This window comes from Hemibagrus wyckioides, linkage group LG19, assembly GCF_019097595.1.
Source record: "Hemibagrus wyckioides isolate EC202008001 linkage group LG19, SWU_Hwy_1.0, whole genome shotgun sequence".
NCBI classification, from domain to species: Eukaryota; Metazoa; Chordata; class Actinopteri; order Siluriformes; family Bagridae; genus Hemibagrus; species Hemibagrus wyckioides.
In genome coordinates this window covers 4,785,708-4,807,651 of record NC_080728.1, presented here as the reverse complement: position 1 = coordinate 4,807,651, position 21,944 = coordinate 4,785,708, and the positions used below count along the sequence as shown (strand labels likewise).

The following is a 21,944-nucleotide window of genomic DNA, read 5'->3' as shown; positions in this document are numbered from 1 at the left end:
AGGATACAAGGATCAGCTCAAAAACTTTGTTCTTGAACCTAAAGTATAGGCTGAGAGCATAAACGGCAGTCCTCTTACAAAGGTACGTTAAACCATGGGCATGTTCCTACCAAAATGTTTAAGTCAACATTATACACACATAAATTACAAATGCTCAGGGCCCTCATGCCAAAATGCTTTGATCTGTTTGCTCAGTGATCATTTGAGCCAAGGTCTACAGTAACAACAGTTTATTCGGATCATTTCACAAAGTATGATTCATGCACTGTAGAACCATGAAATGAAAATATCCTTAAGTATAATAACCTGCCAAGACATGCCATTATAGGAGTATCACTGGTAACGTTTGTGACAAAAAAAGTCGTCTTTACTTTTCACTCTGCCACAAACACATTGCCACAACCGCCTGAAGAGTTTTTTTAGAGATTTGCAATGTCTGGGTCTAATCATTTCTCATAACTAACCAGAGCAGGGTGTAATTTACAGGAGAACTGTACTGCCGGGTCCTACGTCTGATGTCATACAGCTTAAGGATCCAAGACCTCATCTGACACTCTGTCCGTATGTGTGTGTGTGGGCTTAGGGAAGAAAAAAAAAGAAGCATTTTTCATTGAGTAAGTGTATACACACAGACACACACTCCACTGCAAATATTAACTGCATGTCTTACACTGTATGAGGTAAGGGGTTATTTAGATAACCTGACCGTCAAACTCAAGGGCATATGCATACACATACGCATTTAGTCCAAGAGGTGTGATCTGCAATGTGATTGGAGTAGCAAATGTGGCTCTGCAGCTGTGCAGGCCTACGTGAGCATTGGCATGAACACACTCCTCCTTCACTCCTGCGGTCTCTCTCTTCTCTATCCCTCCTTTATTAACTCTGTCCGTTTCCCACTCTCGCTTTGGCTCTGTCTGAATCCTCTAACCCTCCCTCCCCTCCCTCCCTTCCAGCATTCTGGCATCACGTTCCCGAGACCTTGACAAATGAACGATCACGTCACGTTCAGTCCTTACCAGATATCGGAGACTTCTGAATAGACAACAGTGTGACCAGTTCTTTCTCTCTCTCACTCTCTCTCTCTCTCTCTCTCTCTCTCTCACACTCAAAATCCTGTGTTAAAAGCTGCCTTTTCTTTTTCTCTTTTTCCTAGCTCCAGAGCCAAATATAGCAGATTTGAAAATATGAAACACAGCAAAGGGTTAAAAAGTCAAACGTATAAATCATCTCAGAGACAGTCAGTCTGTCTCGCTCTCTTTTCTTCAAACTGACTCAAACTGACTTTTGCCAGAATGACTAAACACATCTGTAACGAAACGAAAAAGACTACTACAGTATTATAGGTGTGTGGGAATGTCTACGGCTAGCAGTTTCCACTCATACCATTTACAAACTAGTCATGAACCAAACGACAAGTGCCGCTAACTTGGACACCAAGTCAAGGTTCACCTGATACCCACCACATACCTATACAGCTCCCTCTGCTACACACAGACTAGCAAAGAAAAGAGGACTTGTACATATACAAGCATTAGCACATATTGCAGGGAGAGACTTCGACACTGACACACACACACACACCCACACACACACTCACACACATTCAGGGACAGTACAAAGGCAAAAGGGTCCAGAACAAGTGTGAATGAATTGTGTCGTGGCTTGTGGATACTATATTATGATTGTAATGCAAATAATTTTATGTGGCTAGGCCTTCCTTTAAACACAGATCCTGCTATTGATCTTTCCACTTCATGGTCAGTTCCCACACGATTGGCGTCTGTTGCCCTCTAGTGGTGTTATTGCAAAACACAATAACTCTAAATAAACACGAAACATCAGCATCTATCAGAAGCAGAAGCGCAAATAAGAGCACTGTGTAAATTAAATGAATGAATGAATGAATGAATGAATGAATGAATGAATGAGGCTATGGCCAGTGAGTGTGTGCAGTGTATTAAAACTAAATTATATTAAACAATAACAAGAAAACACTACCAACAACAAAAACAACAACAACAATAATAATAATAATAATAATAATAATAATAATAATAATAATAATAATAATAAAATGAAAGAACAATAAACTACATTAATAATAGAATTATAAACTAGTTATAATTATAAACTTATTTGAAACTCAAACAGGTTTCAAATATAATATAGAATATATAAATATAATATATGCACATATTAGTCATAAATATATGTACATACAGATAAAGACAAAAGTTATATAGAGATACTGTAATAGAGAATATAGAGTATAGTTTAAAGCTGCAGGATGATTTTGAGGCCCTGGGGCTGCTGGTTCTGGTGTGAACAGTCTTGGTATCTCCTCCTGAAAGGAACAGTTTGTGACTGGGATGAGAGGAGTCCCTGATGAATTTGCATGCGCTACACAGATATGTACTGTGGTGAAAATGCTCACTGGATGGTTTTGTGGGTCCCAGTGAGGTGTTCTGTGCTTCTCACCACTCTGCTATGCTATTCTTTCAACCGTGGAGCTTGCTATACCACAGTGTGACGCGTTTATTCAGGATGCTTTCAATAGTGCAGCAAAAGAAACTGTCACTGGGGAGACTGATGAACTTTCTTCAGTCTTCTCAGGTAATAGACACCGTCGTGACTTCCCAAGCAGAATGAAAGTGTCATGGCACCAGGAGAGATCCTTAGAGATGTGGAGATCCAGGAACTTGAAACTGGAGGCATGCTCTACTTCAGTTCCATAGATGAAGATGGAAGAGTGTCTGCTGCTTTCAGATTTCCAGAAATCCAAAATTAGCCATTTGCTCTTCTAGGTCATTAGGGGAACACCATCCTGTCAAATAACTATTGATGTTGAGGTGACCTGCCACTGTGGTATCGCTCTTCTAGGTCATTAGGGGAACATCATGCTGCTAGGCTTTGGTTCTCCTCCATGTAGGCCAAATAACTATTGTTGTTAAGGTGACCTGCCACTGTGGTATCATCTGCATTATCGATGATAAAGTCGACGATGAAAAAGACAGGTCTCAGCACACAACCCTGTGGGACACCAGTGTTCAGGATGAGGGTAAAAACATGTGATTGCCCAAGCTGACAGACTGAGATGGTTAGAAAGTCCAGAATTCAGCTGCATATGGAGCTGTTGATGCCCAGGTCATTGAGCATAGTGATCAGTTTAATTGGGATAACATTGTTAAATGCAAAGCTAAAGCCAATGAACGGCATCCTTATGTCCATGGGGTTGTTGTCTAAATGGATGAGGGCTAAATGAAGTACTATGGAAATGGTGTCCTGTGAGAACCTTTTTGGATAGCAGGCAAATAACAATTTACTAATTGACTAAATACAAAATTTCAGATCTTATATACCACATACCACAATCAATTTGTTAACTATATTAACCATGGCATGTGAATCCTTGTAATATTTTATAGCTACTGTATTATACATTCACTTTAACTGAATCGTACGTTATTACTCCTACCACCTTGTTCAATCAGGGTTTTTTGGCAGGCTTTATTGAATGTGAAGTGGGCACACTAAAGATTTCCTGGAATCCAACCACTTTGCAAAGGTGCCATACCCCATGTAGCTATGATTTCACCTGAAGTTATATTAAGCATGGATGTGGTTGCATTGAACTATGGGATTTCAAAGATCAAGTAGAAATGCAAACTCAAATGCAAAAATAGTGTGTAAAGCTGATATAGAGTGTTGGGTTAATAAAAATGCAGCAGGCTATGAGAAGATCAGACTTTTAATCAAAAACATAAAATGACCATTTCTAAATAAACTGATTTACAAAAATCGACTGCACCACAGATCTAAACATACAGTTTTAAATCTGATTCCATAAAAGCAAACAAGTAAAATCACAATAAATATTTCATTCACAGTAGGGGCAGTAGTGGCTGAAGGATTAAGGCTCCGGGTTACTGGTCAGAGGTTCAAGCCCGAGCACTGCCAAAGCTGCCTAACAACTTCCTACCAAGCTGGGATGTGCGAAGAAAAGAATTTTACTGTGATGATAAAAGGCTTCTGTTCTATTCCAAATAGGATCACTTCAGATGTGGTGATTGTAAACTAGTCCCAGTGTCCCTGAGCATTAAGTGAAAGATAATTAAAGGCACAGACACTACACTTTGTGCATACAGAGTGAGATATACACTTCAGAGAGAATATTTTTGCATCTAAGCTGATTCTTATATGGCTGATAAAAAAAAATCAGCTGGTATCATTAACTAACTTGGATGGAGTGAATAGGATGGGTATCCAGCGTGTACCAGTGTTGTGCAATGTTCCCATAATTCACCAAAAACCCTGAGCAGGATAAAGAAGTTCTTTATCCTGATCAGCAAAGCCTGCTGAACAATGGCTGGTTTCTGTTTACTGCATCCCTTTTGTCACTGTCTGTTACACAAGTCTAGTGTTTTTCCAGTGCCCCCCCCCTTAATTTCTCATAAAAATGCAGACAATAAAAAAGATCTATTGCATTACATTCAAATAATCATTCTGTCTTTTAGCCTTCACAGAGAAACAAAAAATCCTTGATGGCGGCACCATGTCTGGATAAAAGAAGGCTATTTACACAAAGAAAGAATCAGATTTGCGAATGGCTTGATAGAATTTGGGCTGTTCCTGCAACTCAGCTGGAGCAACATACCACATGACCACTCCTGAGGGATTGATGGAGACAACAAACGGTGTGGTGTCCTTCAGTGTAGGCATGGGCTTCTCCATGAACACATCATACACCTACAAGAAATCATTTTACAGACTTCACTAAAATGTGAATAAAGATAAGAAATAGCATTGTTCAGTTTAGGTGCAAGTTGCATAATCTATCAAACACAGCGCTCACCATATAGCTGCCAGCAGCGTAGTTGAGCGCCTTCAGAGATGTCGGATAGCGGTACGGCATATCTGTTCTTCTGCTGAAGAACACCAAAGCGCTTGCTTTATTAGACAGAGGACGCCAGAACACCTCTATACCACTGTTCTCCTGAGAGACAAAACATTAAGCAGAAGAAATTGTTTCATTAGAGTGTAGTCCTATTCATCAACTCACTGTCTATACTACAGCAAATACCTTTATCAGGCGTTTTCCTTGGATGCCCAAGGGGTCCTGGTTAATGGCGATGACAGCTTTGTTCTGCAGTATAGCACGTGCCCCGCTGTTTAGGGTCCGCAGGTCATTAGACATGAATAGAGGAGCTGCCATTATTGCCCACAGTGCCATCTGAGAGCGAGACTGGTCCATGCTCAGGCCGAAATTTCCAATGACCAGCTGCAAATTGTAACATTCCATAAGATCCTTCGTTAGCATTGGCACTTATGCTAGCTGACAGTAAAAACATAATCATGATCATTTGTATACATTTTCCAAGAGATATAAAGTCTCTATGTGTGCTTTGAGGTTTTCTATCAATTGTCTGCTTCCCAGTAAGACTGAGCTGTGTTATACCACTGTACATGCATCTCCATTTGATCTTCTTGAAGAAATCACAGATCTGACAATGCACACAAATATCCTGCATCATTCTCCCCTGATACTGCTAACCTGGCAGGGACACGCTTAGAACCTGCAGACATCCCGGTTTCTCGGGATCTCCAGCATGATCCAGCCCATTCTCTCCACACAGTTTCTTGTTCATTGCCTCGTGCATCCTTGCCTTGTTCAACACTGTTGCTTGCCTACCACTAGGTGTGTTATGGTTTGAAATTCTCACAATATGCTAACATAGTCTGCAAATATCACAGTTATCACATTATCATGCTATTAAGCAATCCTTAAAAAATATCGTTCCAAATGTGCACACAGCACAGGGAATTAAAAAAAACAAGTCTAACCTGACTTTATAACTATTTTTGAGACATTTCTTACATTTGACAGTATTTATCACATTGTGAGAAACCTCCCTATAACTAAGAGTGAAGTTGCAACACTGGAAAAAACCCTATGGCCTACACAGCTAAAACTAGACCACCTCCCACCTACAACAAAAAAAAATGCATGTTCTATACATGACTCTCCTTTATACTGGCACCTAGGTGGTGATGGAATGATCTTTAAATAGAGACTGAAGAAGTACCTTACATTAAATTAATAAAACAATTAAGCATTAAGTAATCTTTAAAATGTTTTTTTCTGTAAAATCCTTTCTAACATGCTTTTGTCATTAAAAGATTCCTAAACACTCAGCTATTTGTACTAGCATGAGGATATGTTTTTGATGGCGACGTCTGTAAGACACTCGGGATTAGGTTTTCTGTAAAACATGTAACTCTGATATTAACAGTAACAACATTAACCCTGGCCAAGTTATATTACCTATAAAAACATGACTCCAGTCTGTGAAACAATAATATTCCCTACCATGTCAGGGTCATTCCAGTGTCCAGGTCCAGCAGCAGGCTGCAGGATCTCCTGATTTGCTGTAAACCAATCCACAATGCTCAGGATGCTGTCCCACGAGTCCTCAATATCACCGTAATTACGCCACAGGTTACAGATCTCACCAAGCAGAGTGTAATTTACCTAGCCAAGAGGAGACACATTGTGTACTTGAGATATCACGTTATATGAATTGCTCAATGAATTTAACTTGGCTGGTTGTGTACATTACAAAATGACTTTATTTTTTATTAAACAAATGAATCAGTATTTCACTCACTTTAGGAGGAAGCCCTCCCTGGTATGCAGGCCAGCTGCAGGAATAGCCGATTGGACGGCCGGTGGCATTAAGGGCTCTTGACATAAGCGGGTAGCCTGTTAAAGAGAATAAATAATTAATTTGGTTGACACAAGGTCCAGACATTTATGTATAATACGATAATTTATGTGATGTTTCATAGCTTCATTCTTAATCTTCTTCATGTGATGCTGTTACAGTTGAGTTTGGGCATTTTAGAACAATACAGTGAATATTATATTACTTTTTATACATAAACATATTCTTCTTGCTTTGGGAAATAATTTTACCAAAGCCTGAAGTGTCACTTTCAACTTAAACTACAACTAGAAAATTAAATAATATGATATATTTGCCTGTTCAAATTAGATGACATTTAAATACAAATAAACAAATCAGTATTGACATTAATCAGATCCCCAAACTTCCTTCCATCTGTCCCATCCTCCCCCTCTTCCTCCTCCCAATTTTCTCAACCCTCTCTCACCCTGCTCCTGGTCAGAGGAGTTAGAGTAGCAGCCATCAAGCTTCAGCATGTCCACTTCCCATTCAGCAAAGGTCTTAGCATCAGTCTCAATTTTATCGAGGGTCGTGCCGGGGTATCCTGCACAGGTGAAAGTACCCAAATCACCGTAAATGCCCAGCTTCAGACCACGGTCATGAACATAGCGTGCCAGTTTAGCAATGCCACTTGGGAACCTGTTGAGGAAAACAACACAAGACAGGTTAAATAAATAAAGATACAAACAGTAATCTAAGTATTATTGTTTAACTTCAATTCTGCCTCTGCAGTGGTTAAGGCTCTGGGTATCAGACAGTCAGGGTTGAGCAAGGCCCTTAACCCTCTCCACTCAAGGGATGCTGTATCATAGCCGACCCTGACCACTGACCCCTAAGTCCCAAGACAGTGAAACAATTTCACTGTGCTGTAATGTATATGCGACAAAAATAAAGCCTTATAAATGTTAGTTGTCAAGGGATTCAACAAAAATATTGCATTAATCATTTAGGAATTACAGCTAATTTTTTTTTTTTTTTTTTTACATAATCCATTTTAATAGGCACAAATATAATTAGACATTGCTTATAATTGACTGATAAGCAGTTTCATGGCCACATGTGGCCTGTTCCCTTGTTATTTCATGCGAAGTTTAAGGAGTTAAACAGTCTGGTGTTGATTCCAAGTGTTGAACTGAAGTGCTTTTGCATTTGCTCGCTGTTCTTGAGAACTCTCAATATGCAGTCCAAAGTGGTGTCAATGCAACTGAAGGAGGCCATCATTCGACTGAAAGAACAAAACAGACCTATCAGAGAGATAGAAAGAACTTTAAAGAGTGGCCAAATCAACAGTCTTGTGTATTCTTAAAGCAATGGAATGTACTGTGAGGCACTGCCACACCAAAAGCCCTGGGAGAATACAGAAGACAAGAATTACAGAATTCTTTCCTTGGTGAAGAAAAACCCCTTCACAGCATCAGGAACACGCTTGAGGATGTAGGCATATGATTGTCAAAGTCTACAATCAAGAAATCCCTTAATGAATAAAAATACTAAAATAACACTTAAGTAGAGAGAGATCTCAAAAAAAAATAAATTACTATGTTCATTTGTCCAATTACTTTTGAACCTTTGAAGATGAACATCCTAAACGGAAATGAATTCCTAAAAGGAAATAGATACTGTTAAATTAAAGTAATAATATCTTGATTGCTTCCTCTTAGAGGTAAACAGGGGCAAAATGATCAAAACTGTGCCAAATACTCAGACTCAACAGTCCACACTTATAAGCGCATTATATAGACACATTTTTCTTATTCTTCTTATTATTAATATTCCATAATATTAATAAAACATGTTGTATATTGTGTACATACAGTGAGGTTATGCAGTACAATTTAAAAAGGTGGAATATCATCATTAAACATTATTTATAAAACATTATGAATGAAATAGCAATATCATTATTTGGAAAGATTATTTTGTGAAGTAAGGTACAGTGCCTCTTTGGATCTGGCTGCAGTCGTCCTTGTGCATCTCTCTTCTTTGAAGCCCAGCAGTCATCAATGTTAACATAGACATAACCCAGCTCCCTCCAGCCATCCTCAGCCAGTCGGTCTGCCATGTCTCTGAACAGCGCCTCACTGGACGAAAAAAATACAGACAGAACTTAAGATTAGAGAATATATTAATTCACACAAAGTTCTAAATGACATAACTCCAGTAATCAGTTCCAGTGACAAGCTTGCACCTCTTTATACAAGTTTAGCATCGTCACATACACCGATCAGCAGCGAATAATATTGATTATCTCGCTACAACACTAGTGAAAGGGGTGGGACATATTATTAAGGGGTGGGACAGTAAGTCCTCAATGTTGATATGATAGAAACAGGAAAAATGGGCAAGCCTAAGGACCTGAGTGACTTTGACAAGAGCCAAATTGTGCTGTCGGATGACTGGGTCAGAGCATCTCTATAACAGCAGGCTTTGTGGGGTCTTCCCTCAATGCAGTAGTTTCTAAATACCAAAAGGGGTCCAAGGAAGGTCAGTAAGCCTTGAGCACCCATGACCGTGTTGCCATATTGGTGATGCTCTGACCCAGTCGTCTAGCCATCACATTTGCCAGTTTATCTGCTTAAGATGACCTAACACCGTCATAGCAAAACAGAAAATAAGCACCAATTCATTTGCACAAACACAAATAATAGCAATTACACCCACTGGCACTGAAACCCAGTGATCTTACTGGAACTGGGACAGAAATGCAGCTACCATAAGTTCATTTTGGTTGAAAACACAATTTATTTAGAATACAAATGGTAGCTGCAATTATACTAGACCACTACATGCTGTTAAAAAAGCACATTAATCCAACCACTAACCTTCACTGACCTATATGTGATAGTTTACCCTGTTCTACATATACTCAGTTGCATTCTGTCTCAGTTCTAATTCGGTTTGGTTAAAAGCAAAAGACAAATAAGTTAAACGTAAAGCTAAATTAAAAAATATATTATTTGCAAAGCAATAAAGAAAAGCTTAACATGTTGGGAGTCACATGTTGTAACTGGATCAGAAGTCTTTCCGGGATAAAAGTCTGAATAGATAAGAATGGTTTAGAGTACAATGTCAGAGCCATTTCCTTCTCCTACAGCATGTCTGCAAACCTTCTTACAGCACAAGAAGGCACTAATTAGTCCATCTGTTTCGTCTGCCTCACTGTCTGCCCATCTGAGATTCCCACTGGTGTGATGTCTCAAGAACAAGTGGCTGTATAATTCCTGGATGTATATGAGTGTAAACAGTAGATATACTGGTTAGATTTTTTTGATCCAAACAGAATCAAGGTCCAGAGCAAGGTTAAATGACTGGTATAGTTTGAAGTATATTTAGCCCATATGTGGTGTTCAGTGGGCAGCATGGTGGCTTGTGGTTAGCACTGTTGCCTCACAGCAAGAAGGGTCCTGGGTTCAAATCCCAGGTTCGAACAGGCAGGGGCCTTTCTGTGCGGAGTGTGCATGTTCTCCCTGTGCCTGCGTGGGTTTACTCCGGGTACTCCGGTTTCCTCCCACAGCCCAAAAACATGTACATTAGGTTGACTGGTAATTCTAAATTGCCCATAGGAGTGAGTGTGTGTGGTTGTCTGTCTATATGTGTTTCTCATGCTTCTGTTGCTGTTCATAATACTAACCATTAATTGAAATTGTTCCATTTCAAGTATTTCCTACATTTATGCCAAGGTCTTAAGTATAGTACAATTTGTCATAGAAATTATAATTTTCATTGTTAAAATATGGTCTAGTAATTCAAACACTAATCAAAATGTTATCAATAAGGACTACATAACATAGGGCAACGGGTTTAGTAACAAGAAATAAACTTCATTTGGACATATTTTTTCATAAAATATTATATACACATTGCAGGTTGTTTAATTATATATAAATCGCTATTCATTGATTTATGACATGGCATAAATTATGTATTTTATTCATCTGAACAACGTCTCTGCATATAATATATGCAAATAATATAATACATACATAGAGATACATTTGTGTGTCTTTTCTGGGGATATTGTTTATATTTTCTTTTGCAAGGTGTTTTTGGGTTTGAGAGTAGCCTGCATTTTTACTTACCTAATGCAATTTTTAGGATCATTTTCACAGTCAATGTTACAGCGAAATCGTTCCCATGCCAGCCAGCCCATGGGTGGGGTCCTCATCAACCCATTGTCCAGAGCCTGGGTGACAGTGCTGAATGCCAGCAATAAAATAACCACTGTTTGCTGCATGACTGAAAGAAAGCACCAAATAAAATTAGTTAATGAAAGGGCTTTACTTACACAAAATAAAAATACACTTAAATCACAAATTCTAAATAATTTCCCTCACAATCAACTAACACCTTCATGCACTGCCGTGTGATCGCAGTTTCAGTTTAACATATTTGTTAGATACAATGCTAATGTCTTACATAAATACACTACATGGTCAAAAGTATGTGGACCCCTGACCATCACAACCATATGCAGATATTTCCCTAATTGCTGCCACAAAATTGGGAGCACATAATTATATAGGTATGTAAAGTTTTTTTTATGCTGTAGCATTACAGTTTCTCTTCACTGGAATTAAGAGACTCGAACCCTGTTTCAGCATGACAAAGCCCCTGGGCTCCATGAAGATCCATGGTGTGTTAAGGTTGGAGTGGAAGAACTCGAGTGTCCAGCACACTAACTCTGACTCAACCCCACTGACCATATGTTTGGTCAGACTGTGTATATAAATGACTAAATATTTGATCAATACAATTTTTAGTTCAGAGGCATGATACTTAGCTAATAGTACTTTGCTAACTAAAATGAAAAAAGATAATCACAATGTTCCTGCACCCTAAATAAAAAACAAATAAAATAAGGTATGGGATCGCTCATCTGACCTTGTGCAGTACTGGAATGATGCCATTTATAAGGCCTTTGTGTATACATGCAAAATAGCTGAAATAAACTGGGTTATTGCTGTGTCAGGATTACTGGAAGATAATGCCATAGACCTAAAATGAAAAAATGAAGCTGCTGCTCATAATATGACACCTTACATAACTGAAATTCACACAAAGGCAGGGCCTTCCCATGGAAACAGCTTTTTTAAACAAATGAGAGATTTGACAAAAAGATTGTTTTCTCAGCAGCAAGAAATGGAATTTTATTTGGTTTAACTAATCTACTGGATTGCTCAATTTTACCACAATCCATTGTAAAGATGTTATCTTCTGGAAAAGAATCATCATGTGATTTATACAGGTTAGGTCAGGGGTCTCAAGTCTGTACTGGGAAAAGCCTGGTGTGGGTGCCAGTTATTACAACAACCAAGCAGAAGCCTGTTTAATCAGTTGATCTTGGCTTTCAGTAAACTCAGGCATGGCTTCTGCTTGATTTGAATGAAAACCTGGACCAACACCAGTCCTTTCCAGATAAAACTGGACAACACTGGGTTATGTCTTGCCAAGTCGGGTTCAGGCACAGTTTCTCAAGACTTGATTAGTGACACTAAAGGTTTCTGTTATTTGTTTTCACCACGGTAATGACAGTCAAAACTCACAACCTATGGCACAGTTACAGTACTTTACTCATTCTAAAAGTGCGCCATCTTAAAGGTTACTGTATATTATTGTAATTACAGTGTCTCAGGGTTTACTACTTTATATTGCAGTTATCACTGTTGTAAGGTTATCTACTCTACTGTAGTGTGGCACAATAAATCATTTCTTCATGGTTAGAGGAGTCACATCACAATATTATCGTTGTTATAATGTTATTGCTGTAATATTAATATCGCAAGACTAGTATAACAGAAGACTGTAATGTAAAACATCCCTATAATAAAGCACTAAAATGTGTTAGTGAGCACCTTCAGATCTCCACACACGTCTGCCGGCAGGTGAAGTCATTAGGACTGAAATACCTTTTGGTCAAAGTAAGGTTTATTTAATGCAATGCGATGCGATTTCTGTGTTTTAATACACAGCCATGCTTAATGCATATACAGTACTAACAACAGAATGAGGGGACGAGCAGAAAGCAGTAAAGACGGAAGTGGCCTTTGTTCAGCTTAAGGACTGAAGACTATGTGCAGAATTAATATTGCTATTGCTCACTAATAAATAAATAAACAAAACGAATGTCTAAAATGAGCTCCACTCTACTCGGTGTTTTCACTCTACTCGAACCCGGCATCCTGTGGACCTGCTACTCACCGAACCTGACGGAGAAATCCCCGGAAATCCCCTTTTCCGGAAACAAGGTTTCTGCAGCCTGGACAGATTAGTAGCTAAGGTTTTGAGATGCAGCAACTTGTCGTTTGTCTCGATCTCTAAATAAAGCAGGCTGTGGCAGTTAGTGTGGCTCTAAACACACAGTAGTGAGAGAACAGTCACGTGGATGGTGTGTGTTCATGTGTTCTCACAGTCAGCTGACTGCAAGGGCTGTGTTTCAATCCCCCGACCTGCCTGCCCTGACTCCCATTGTTCTCCACACTGCACTCAGGCGACGCCTGTTGGTCAGAGGTGTGTATTGCATTGTGAAAAACATTGCTGCTGCTGAACAGGAAGCTCAGGGCTTGTTCCAGAAATGGACTAGCTAGTTACCTAGATCTGCTTGAAGATCTCGCCCTGGATTATAAACCTTAAACAGGGTCACAGTCCATCCAGCAGCAAACATTCTGTCTACTCTGTTTTGGGAAAGTGTATATATGTATATACACTACCAGTCAAAAGTTTGGACACACCTTCTAATCCCATGGTCTTTCCTGATGTTTATTTCTTTCTACATTGTAAAACAATGCTGAAGGCGGCAATACACAATAATGCCCTTTGAACAGTTGATATTGAGATATGTCTGCTACTGATGCTCTGTAAAGCCTTCATCACGGCTCTAATCTGAGGCGCTGTTAATTGGTGATTTCTGAGGCTGGTCACTCTAAATGAACTTCTCCTCTGCAGCAGAGGTAAGTTTTGGTCTTGCTTTACTGGGATGGTCTTCATGTGAGCCAGTTTCATCATGGTGCTTGATGGGTTTTACAAATGCACTTGACAATACTGTTCTTGCAAGAACTATTCCAGAACACCTGACCTTCGTGTCTTAAAATAACAACGGACTGTTTTTTGTTGTTATTACATATGGATTACTTAAGTCCATGTGTGTTATTTCATAGTTTTGAAATCTCCAGTATTGTTCTAGAATGTAGAAAATTGAATTAAAAGGTGTACGCAAACTTTTGACTGGTAGTGTATATATATATATATATATATATACACACACTATATTGCCAAAAGTATTCACCTGCCTTGACTTGCATATGAACTTAAGTGACGTCCCATTCCTAATCCACAGGGTTCAATATGATGTCGGTCCACCCTTCGCAGCTATAACAGCTTCAACTCTTCTGGGAAGGCTGTCCACAAGGTTTAGGAGTATGTTTATGGGAATTTTTGACCATTCTTCCAGAAGCGCATTTGTGAGGTCACACACTGATGCTGGACGAGAAGGCCTGGCTCTCAGTCTCCGCTCTAATTCATCCCAAAGGTATTCTGTCGGGTTGAGGTCAGGACTCTGTGCAGGCCAGTCAAGTTCATCCACACCAGACTCTGTCATCCATGTCTTTATGGACCTTGCTTTGTGCACTGGTGCACAGTCATGTTGGAAGAGGAAGGGGCCAGCTCCAAACTGTTCCCACAAAGTTGGGAGCATGGAATTGTCCAAAATGTCTTGGTATGCTGAAGCATTCAGAGTTCCTTTCACTGGAACTAAGGGGCCAAGCCCAGCTCCTGAAAAACAACCCCACACCATAATCCCCCCTCCACCAAACTTTACACTTGGCACAATGCAGTCAGAAAAGTACCGTTCTCCTGGCAACCACCAAACCCAGACTCAGATTGCCAGATGGAGAAGCGCGATTGGTCACTCCAGAGAACGCGTCTCCACTGCTCTAGAGTCCAGTGGCGGCGTGCTTTACACCACTGCATCCGACGCTTTGCATTGCACTTGGTGATGTATGGCTTGGATGCAGCTGCTCGGCCATGGAAACCCATTCCATGAAGCTCTCTGCGCACTGTTCTTGAGCTAATCTGAAGGCCACATGAAGTTTGGAGGTCTGTAGCGATTGACTCTGCAGAAAGTTGGCGACCTCTTCGCACTATGCGCCTCAGCATCCGCTGACCCGCTCCGTCAGTTTACGTGGCCTACCACTTCGTGGCTGAGTTGCTGTCGTTCCCAAACACTTCCACGTTCTTATAATACAGCTGACAGTTGACTGTGGAATATTTAGGAGCGAGGAAATTTCACGACTGGATTTGTTGCACAGGTGGCATCCTATCACAGTTCCACGCTGGAATTCACTGAGCTCCTGAGAGCGACCCATTCTTTCACAAATGTTTGTAAAAACAGTCTGCATGCCTAGGTGCTTGATTTTATACACCTGTGGCCATGGAAGTGATTGGAACACCTGATTCTGATTATTTGGATGGGTGAGCGAATACTTTTGGCAATATAGTGTATCTATATATATATATATATATACATATACACACATAGTCTGTAGATGGGTGACTCTAAAATGAGAGAATATTTATTTATTTATTTGTATTTTTTCTGATAATACCACAAATAACAGTATCTACAGAAAAACAGAATTTTATTTTTAAAAATGTCCCTTTTATTAGATATTGAGTCCTAAGTTAGTTGATTTCTTGTTGCCCACAATCACCAGTGCTATAATTTACCTTAACTGTAAACTATACAAATGCTTTATTTATTACAACACATTTTTAAAATACATTTCTATGAGTAATATTACTGATTTAGTGCGTGTCGACAAAATCTATCAAGTTAAGAATAAGGATTAGTTTGTTCCTAAATGACACACTAACACCTGCTAGTCATTTTCCTGTATGGATACATTAGTCCCACTAATGTATGTTCCTTCCATACATTAGTGGCACTTAACAGCTGCCGTTACTTACAGAGGTGACTTACAGAATCTCTTAATTATGCGGACAGACTGAGAATTAAACAGGAGCCCAGAACTGCACATAAACCAGGATATAAACAGACATCCACGGCAATAACAAACACCTGTGCTTCCTTTATTGTTAGAAACCACCAGCTGATGGGAAAACACACTCAGAACAAAAATGTTTTATACAATTTCCAGTGTTTATTCCATAAATCAGATTTTGAGATTTAACACAGCAAGAGGATTAGACCCTGGCTCAGTATGCAGTATAAATAAAGTAATAAACTAAATAAATCAAATAGGTCTCCCCGTTGGGCAAACCATAAATCAGCTACCTGACAGAGAGTGCTTTTACAGCTGACCGCATCAGTTAATCTCCTCATTCCTACTTGTTGGACCACATTTGGAAGAAGTAAAGGATGCCTCTGAAGGATGACAAGCTGCTTATTGGGTCTGATCAGACACATCTCATGAGCCTGTCAAGACCCAGGACAACAGGTGGACCTGCTGCAGTCCACATCAGGCTTTGGTGTGCCCTCCAAGGACCTGTCCAGTTCATGGGGCATTCACTTCATAGAAGTGTCTACTCACCTCGATGGCTCCAAGGATGGATAAGTGATCACCACTATAAGCTCACCATTTAGAGAGTGCAGGATCAGGAGGCTAGACCATTCATACCGAGATGACAGGAATTCTCCAGTATTCCACACTGCAGCAGAAGAACATGCTCCATCTGCAAGTCCCCAAAATGTCATGCCTAACTTATATAACACACAGAGATTTTTTTTAAGGTTCCTGTTTGAAGCATAGAAGATTGAAAAGCTTATCCATTACCCAGGATGCCTCTTCATACATCTAGCACCATTTGGTCAGCTGTAATGGGAAAAACCTTTTTGTCTTTAACTGTTCACGTCAATATCTTTGGCAGAGTTTGAATCATTTCTGTTGTCAGGACCAATTATTGGGACCTGACTGTTGGGTGTCACTTGGGTTTCACATGAAGTATACTAATCTGGTTTTGAGCATTATTAAGTTAGAGCAGTTTTTCTAGGATGGTCTAGACTCTTCCAAGAGTGAGGTAATAAATCAAAGAACATAACTGTGTCTATTTGCTTTGGTGATCACCATTTATGCCTTATTAAAGTTTGTTATCACAGAACGTGTATAGCTTCAATATAACTGTGCAACTCTACTACATTCTCACTGTAAAGATTACGTTTCTTGGTTTCTTTCTTTATATATTGCTTTGTTAGATGTAACCATGCACTTTGTATAATCATTTTGAACTATTCAGGCTGTAGTGTGTGATGTACTGATGGATTAAGCAGCCACATTCTTCATACTCCTTTGTCTACACGAGATACAATTTAATTGTACTGATGCCATTGTCATTTTTAATGTGGCCACATGGGGGCAGTGTTTGCCTATAAGTTAATGTGCAGGTTATACAAGCAGAAATTTTTCCTTTCATTTCTTGTGAATGTTTTAAAATAAATTTTACATTTTTTTTGTTGCACATGCATTATATTATTCCATTATCCATATTATTCATGTTTAATCCAAAACTTTCTTTCTCAGTTTCTTAAAACCATCTACATCTTATTGTAGTGAGTAGTCTATGGCAGTTGAAATGTTCTGAACCTTTTGTAAAGGTTTCATTTTGTATGTATGTTTATTTCAGAATATAGCTTTATTCAGATGACTTGTTCAATAAAACCACACCAGTACAGTTACCATAGAGACCAGTACACGTCTTGTCTCTTTCTTATTGATGTCCAGACTGGCAGACTGGAATGTATATTTATTAAGTACTCTATTGGTATTTGTATTATATATTTGTAATATTTAGTATATATCAGTTAGTATTTATTATTATTCAAAGTCTTTTTACAGTATTGTTTGTTTGTAGCTTTTGATTCGGAGGCCCAGTTCACCTGATACCCTCGTCCAGCTCTGTCCTCTCGCTTTGCTTCTTGGAACTGAGTTGCCTTTGCTGCTTTAGAACAAACTCAACTTCTAATACTTTTTAAAGAGCAATACAAGTTTCTTTTCACATGAAAGCATGTCAGAAACTTGATTCCAACACTTTCTAATACTTTTAAAAGCACCAAACCTTCAATATAGTTAATAGTACTCATATTCAATTTCTCTAACACTCAGGTATTGTATAAATATGCAAATACCGTACTTATATATAGTAACGGAATACAATTACTCAAATGTTTTCCACCAGTCCATCAAACTGACCACATGCAAATGCAAGCACAGTCACACCAACCGGCTCTGCTCCATTCTGTGCCAAAACACACAACATCTCATTCTGAAACACTTAAAATGGTCAGAATGTTCACACGACATCTTAAGTGAATTCCTAATAACTGTCAAAATTTTCCACACCACTTACTTTGCCCTCGAGTGCCAATTGAGCTGTAAATGAAAAGTCTCCTGAAAGTCTCCAAGAACAATGAGCTTCTGTTCTCCTGAAGTGCGTGATGATGTAAAAACCCTGCTTTAAACGGCTATGGAGTGAAACCAAAACAATCACATCGCACACCTGCTGATTTACTGGCATCACACTTGACCCCCCCACCAAAGTGTTGACTGTATATGGCCACTTAGTTAGAATTTAGCCAGTGTCAGCACAAATTAATGCCTCACTGAAACAGGAAATTATGGATACCCCACATAAAAGGTTTCTAAATACTCAGGGGAACTTAAATAAGTAAAACATAAATGCCAATATGCTTCAGTTACATAATATGTTCCGGTTTCCAGGTTTTTACTATAAATTTAGATCAATTAGAAGTAAGATTTCTCGTAAATTTCCAATGTGAGATGAATTTAATCAACCACTTCCTGAATGTTTAGACTGTTTACCAGCTACTAACCCCCGATGGAATTTATTTCATCCCAAAATGATCATTCATGCTGGCAGATTACATAAGTATATGTGAAGGAGCATTATGTAAGTGTCATTAGCATTATAAGCAGGATGCTAGTGGTACAAAAAAAAAGAAAGAAGAAGAAGTCATGATTAGCTCTAGTGGTTAAATCACTCATCAAACATCATATGAATTTAACGTTTTACACTCCTGGACTCCTGAACCTTTATTCCCTTCCATATGCACGACACCTCACCACCAGGACCTACAGAGTCACACTATAGATTTCATCAAGAGTTAGCATGCTAGCTGTAGTTAGTGTTAACAAGGACGACACTTTAAAATAAATAAACTGCTTATTTGTTAAAGATTGCCTTACTTCATTATTGTGTTATGGATGATAAATGTATCTAAAATTCGGGAATTGGGGATGAGAACATTATAAACGTTATAGATGAATACCTAAGCTAGAATTGCGCTAATGTTGCTTAATAGGAAACCTAAGAATGAATTGTGAGACTATATTGTAGATTATGTCAAAGTTGCTTTCAAAACTCTAGCGCTTTCATAAGCATCTCCACTCTGCAGGTGCTGATTATTTCATATGGCAAATGAGGCAGATTTCATTCGTCAGCAGAAGAATAGCATAAGAGTTATATACGTATATTTTTCTTTGTGATCTATATTACACAGCTTGTTAATATACCCCCCACAGTGCGTTTATTGCTTCTCCCCTATACTCCCACTGCACAGTATTTCACTAAATCACACCCCCACATTCCACAGCCATCTTGTCCATTACATTTATCTAGAGCTACACAATGTCTTATCTTTTAAATGATACATAAGTACTCTTTCTTCTTTCTTTCTTTGGCTAATGACGTTACCATTTTCACCTGGACCTGTGTTTTTGCCTGCCTTGCCATTCACCTTCTTGAAAGCCAGGTTATATCACCACAAACAATCTCATACAAGCTCATGATTTATAAGAATGGTCAAGAGTGCCTTCACTGTCCTCCTGTCTTCATAATGAGCTCTCATTTATTAGCGTTATTAGCATATTTAGTTGCATGCGAGTTATTAATACCATTTCTATCACTTCTATCACCTAACTTAGAATTCGAAGTGATTACAATGTATGTACTTCATTCGTTATATGAAGTCTCCGTCCAATTAATTCAAAGCTTTATACAGACTGTTTACATAAATGTGCTAATTCCATGCCTCCATCTTCATCCCCCTCACCAATAATAAAGCTCCGCTGATGATTATTATCTGGGAATTTAACAGTTTCCTCTATGTGAGATGTGTGAAAAGATATTAGGGAGCGTCTATGAAAAGATGTACAGGAGGTCATATAATACAGCTGTGCTAAACGATTGTACAATTTATTTGTATCACGTTATATGTTTTATTTGTGCTAGTAAGAAATAACGTTTTTTAAAAAAAAAGACTATTGCACATTTAAATATAAATCTGTTTAATGGTTAGTCAACAAAGTGTTCTTGAGATTTATTTTAATGATCACTTATAAAGTGGTTCCACCTCAGACAACCTAAAACACGTACGTTAACAGAAATTACTGGCAAAGTAATACAATTAATGATCACAGACGAAGAAACACAGAGGATAGCCGTCACACCGGTTAATCAAACCATGGGCTTTGCCACACATTGCTCTGAGCCTTGAAAATGAATAGGTGTCATAATGTTATACAAATACAACAGGCTACATCTCATGTGCACCAATAGAAATGAACCGACTCTGTACAATGGAAGTCATTTTGGTGAGTACAATCTAAGTGACACTGACATTATCACCTATCTTTCTGAAAAATAGGTGAATAGATCTTACAATAAATTGCATGGTAAAAACAAAGAAATAAAGAAAGCCAAATCAACAAAAGAAGGGAAATATAACAAGAAAAGCATTATTGGGAAATTATTAAGCAGTTCATATAGCGGGGTGTAATCAGGAAGGTTTAGATCTTTAGGGAGAGCTGCTGTAAAGAGATGTTAGAAAAGAAAAGTAGTATATATTTATAGTAAAAATAGCTAGCTCAGAGTTGTAATGTGAAGTGTGTGTAGCTCCACTGGTTGGATAAAATATTACACAATTGTTCATTCTCTGATTTATTCAAACAATTTCCTGATCCTTGACTTTGGAGGTCTTAGTCTTCACTGGTGCAGTAGTTTTAGGAAATAATGAAGTGTAATGTGTAAAGCTTGGCTTTAAGCTTAATCTTAAAGTTCATCATATACACAAAATACTTATATATTTAAAAAAAAAAAAACAGATTACAGTGTTTGTTTGTGCATAATAAGTCATCCATGTCTGTTATATTCTTCTTAAGATCTCACTAAGTGGCTTAGATGTATTCATATCATTTATCAGAGCCAATTTTATTATAATATACATAAACACAGTGTTGCAATATCGAGCTGCAAATTGGTTTATTCTCCAAACAGTCCTACTCTATAGCAATGTACAGTGTTGTGTATTTAGAAAAAAATAATAATAATAATAATGTGAAAGGATGTAGAATTGTTATTGCTAACTAACTTATTATGGTAGATGTCAAACGGCTATTTGTCAAACTGTGTTATGCGTTATTCTATTTCTCCTTATCTGGTATAATACTTTATACTTTCCTGTTTTATTTTCTTAGCAGGTGTCATTTGCGTAATGCTACTGTGGTAGGAATTTTAGGTTTGTAACAACACTATGCCTAACTGTAGTAAAATATATTATTCCGGCCTGGCAAGTATAATAAATGTATTAAGTGTGCAGTATAAATGAACACTGCTGCATTTTTTTTTAAATTCAGTGTTTCCACATGTCAGTACATGTTCACAATCCATCAGTACAGATTTAATGTAGATTAAAAGGACGTGTTCTAGATTCTGACCTGGAAATTATAGTCTGTCATCCCAAATGTCACTATAACCAACCTTTAAATCATAATAGCTTCATTTTTTAAAGGGTTTCATTACATTGTTTAGTGACTGATTTAAAATGTATTTGAATGCAAGTTGAAAGAAATGGTCATTCATGCATTTACTGTGTATTGTGTATTGACTTATTGTGATTTAGTACTCATGGTCATTCCTCGTCATTCATTTATTTTATATCTCTAGAGTCGAGTTTTTACTTCTCTAACCATATCGAAGTAATAATGTTTAAACAAGGTCAACTGGTGAAATCCACTCATGTATATGAATGTATGTTTGCGGTTTGATTCCAGGTTTAGAAAGAAGAAAGATTATATTTTACACTTGCTTATCTTGCACTCTGAATCCAGCTTACCTTTAAGCTAGCATATCTGCAAAATTTTACAATACAATAAAATGTTGAATTCCCTC

The 21,944-nt window shown here is 38.3% G+C and overlaps 1 protein-coding gene across 1 annotated transcript; it reads right to left on the bottom strand.

Annotated features, from left to right (window-relative positions):
• Positions 1-3,733: 3,733 nt before the first annotated feature.
• Positions 3,734-13,206, bottom strand: naga (N-acetylgalactosaminidase, alpha). Its single transcript, XM_058417610.1, has 9 exons — positions 12,945-13,206; positions 10,826-10,982; positions 8,687-8,827; positions 7,174-7,385; positions 6,669-6,763; positions 6,371-6,532; positions 5,084-5,281; positions 4,856-4,996; positions 3,734-4,749 (listed from the first exon to the last, which is right to left on the bottom strand). Exons 2-9 carry the CDS (start codon positions 10,978-10,980, stop codon positions 4,579-4,581), a joined length of 1,275 nt encoding a protein of 424 aa, XP_058273593.1. The 5' UTR covers positions 10,981-10,982; positions 12,945-13,206; the 3' UTR covers positions 3,734-4,578.
• Positions 13,207-21,944: the final 8,738 nt, after the last annotated feature.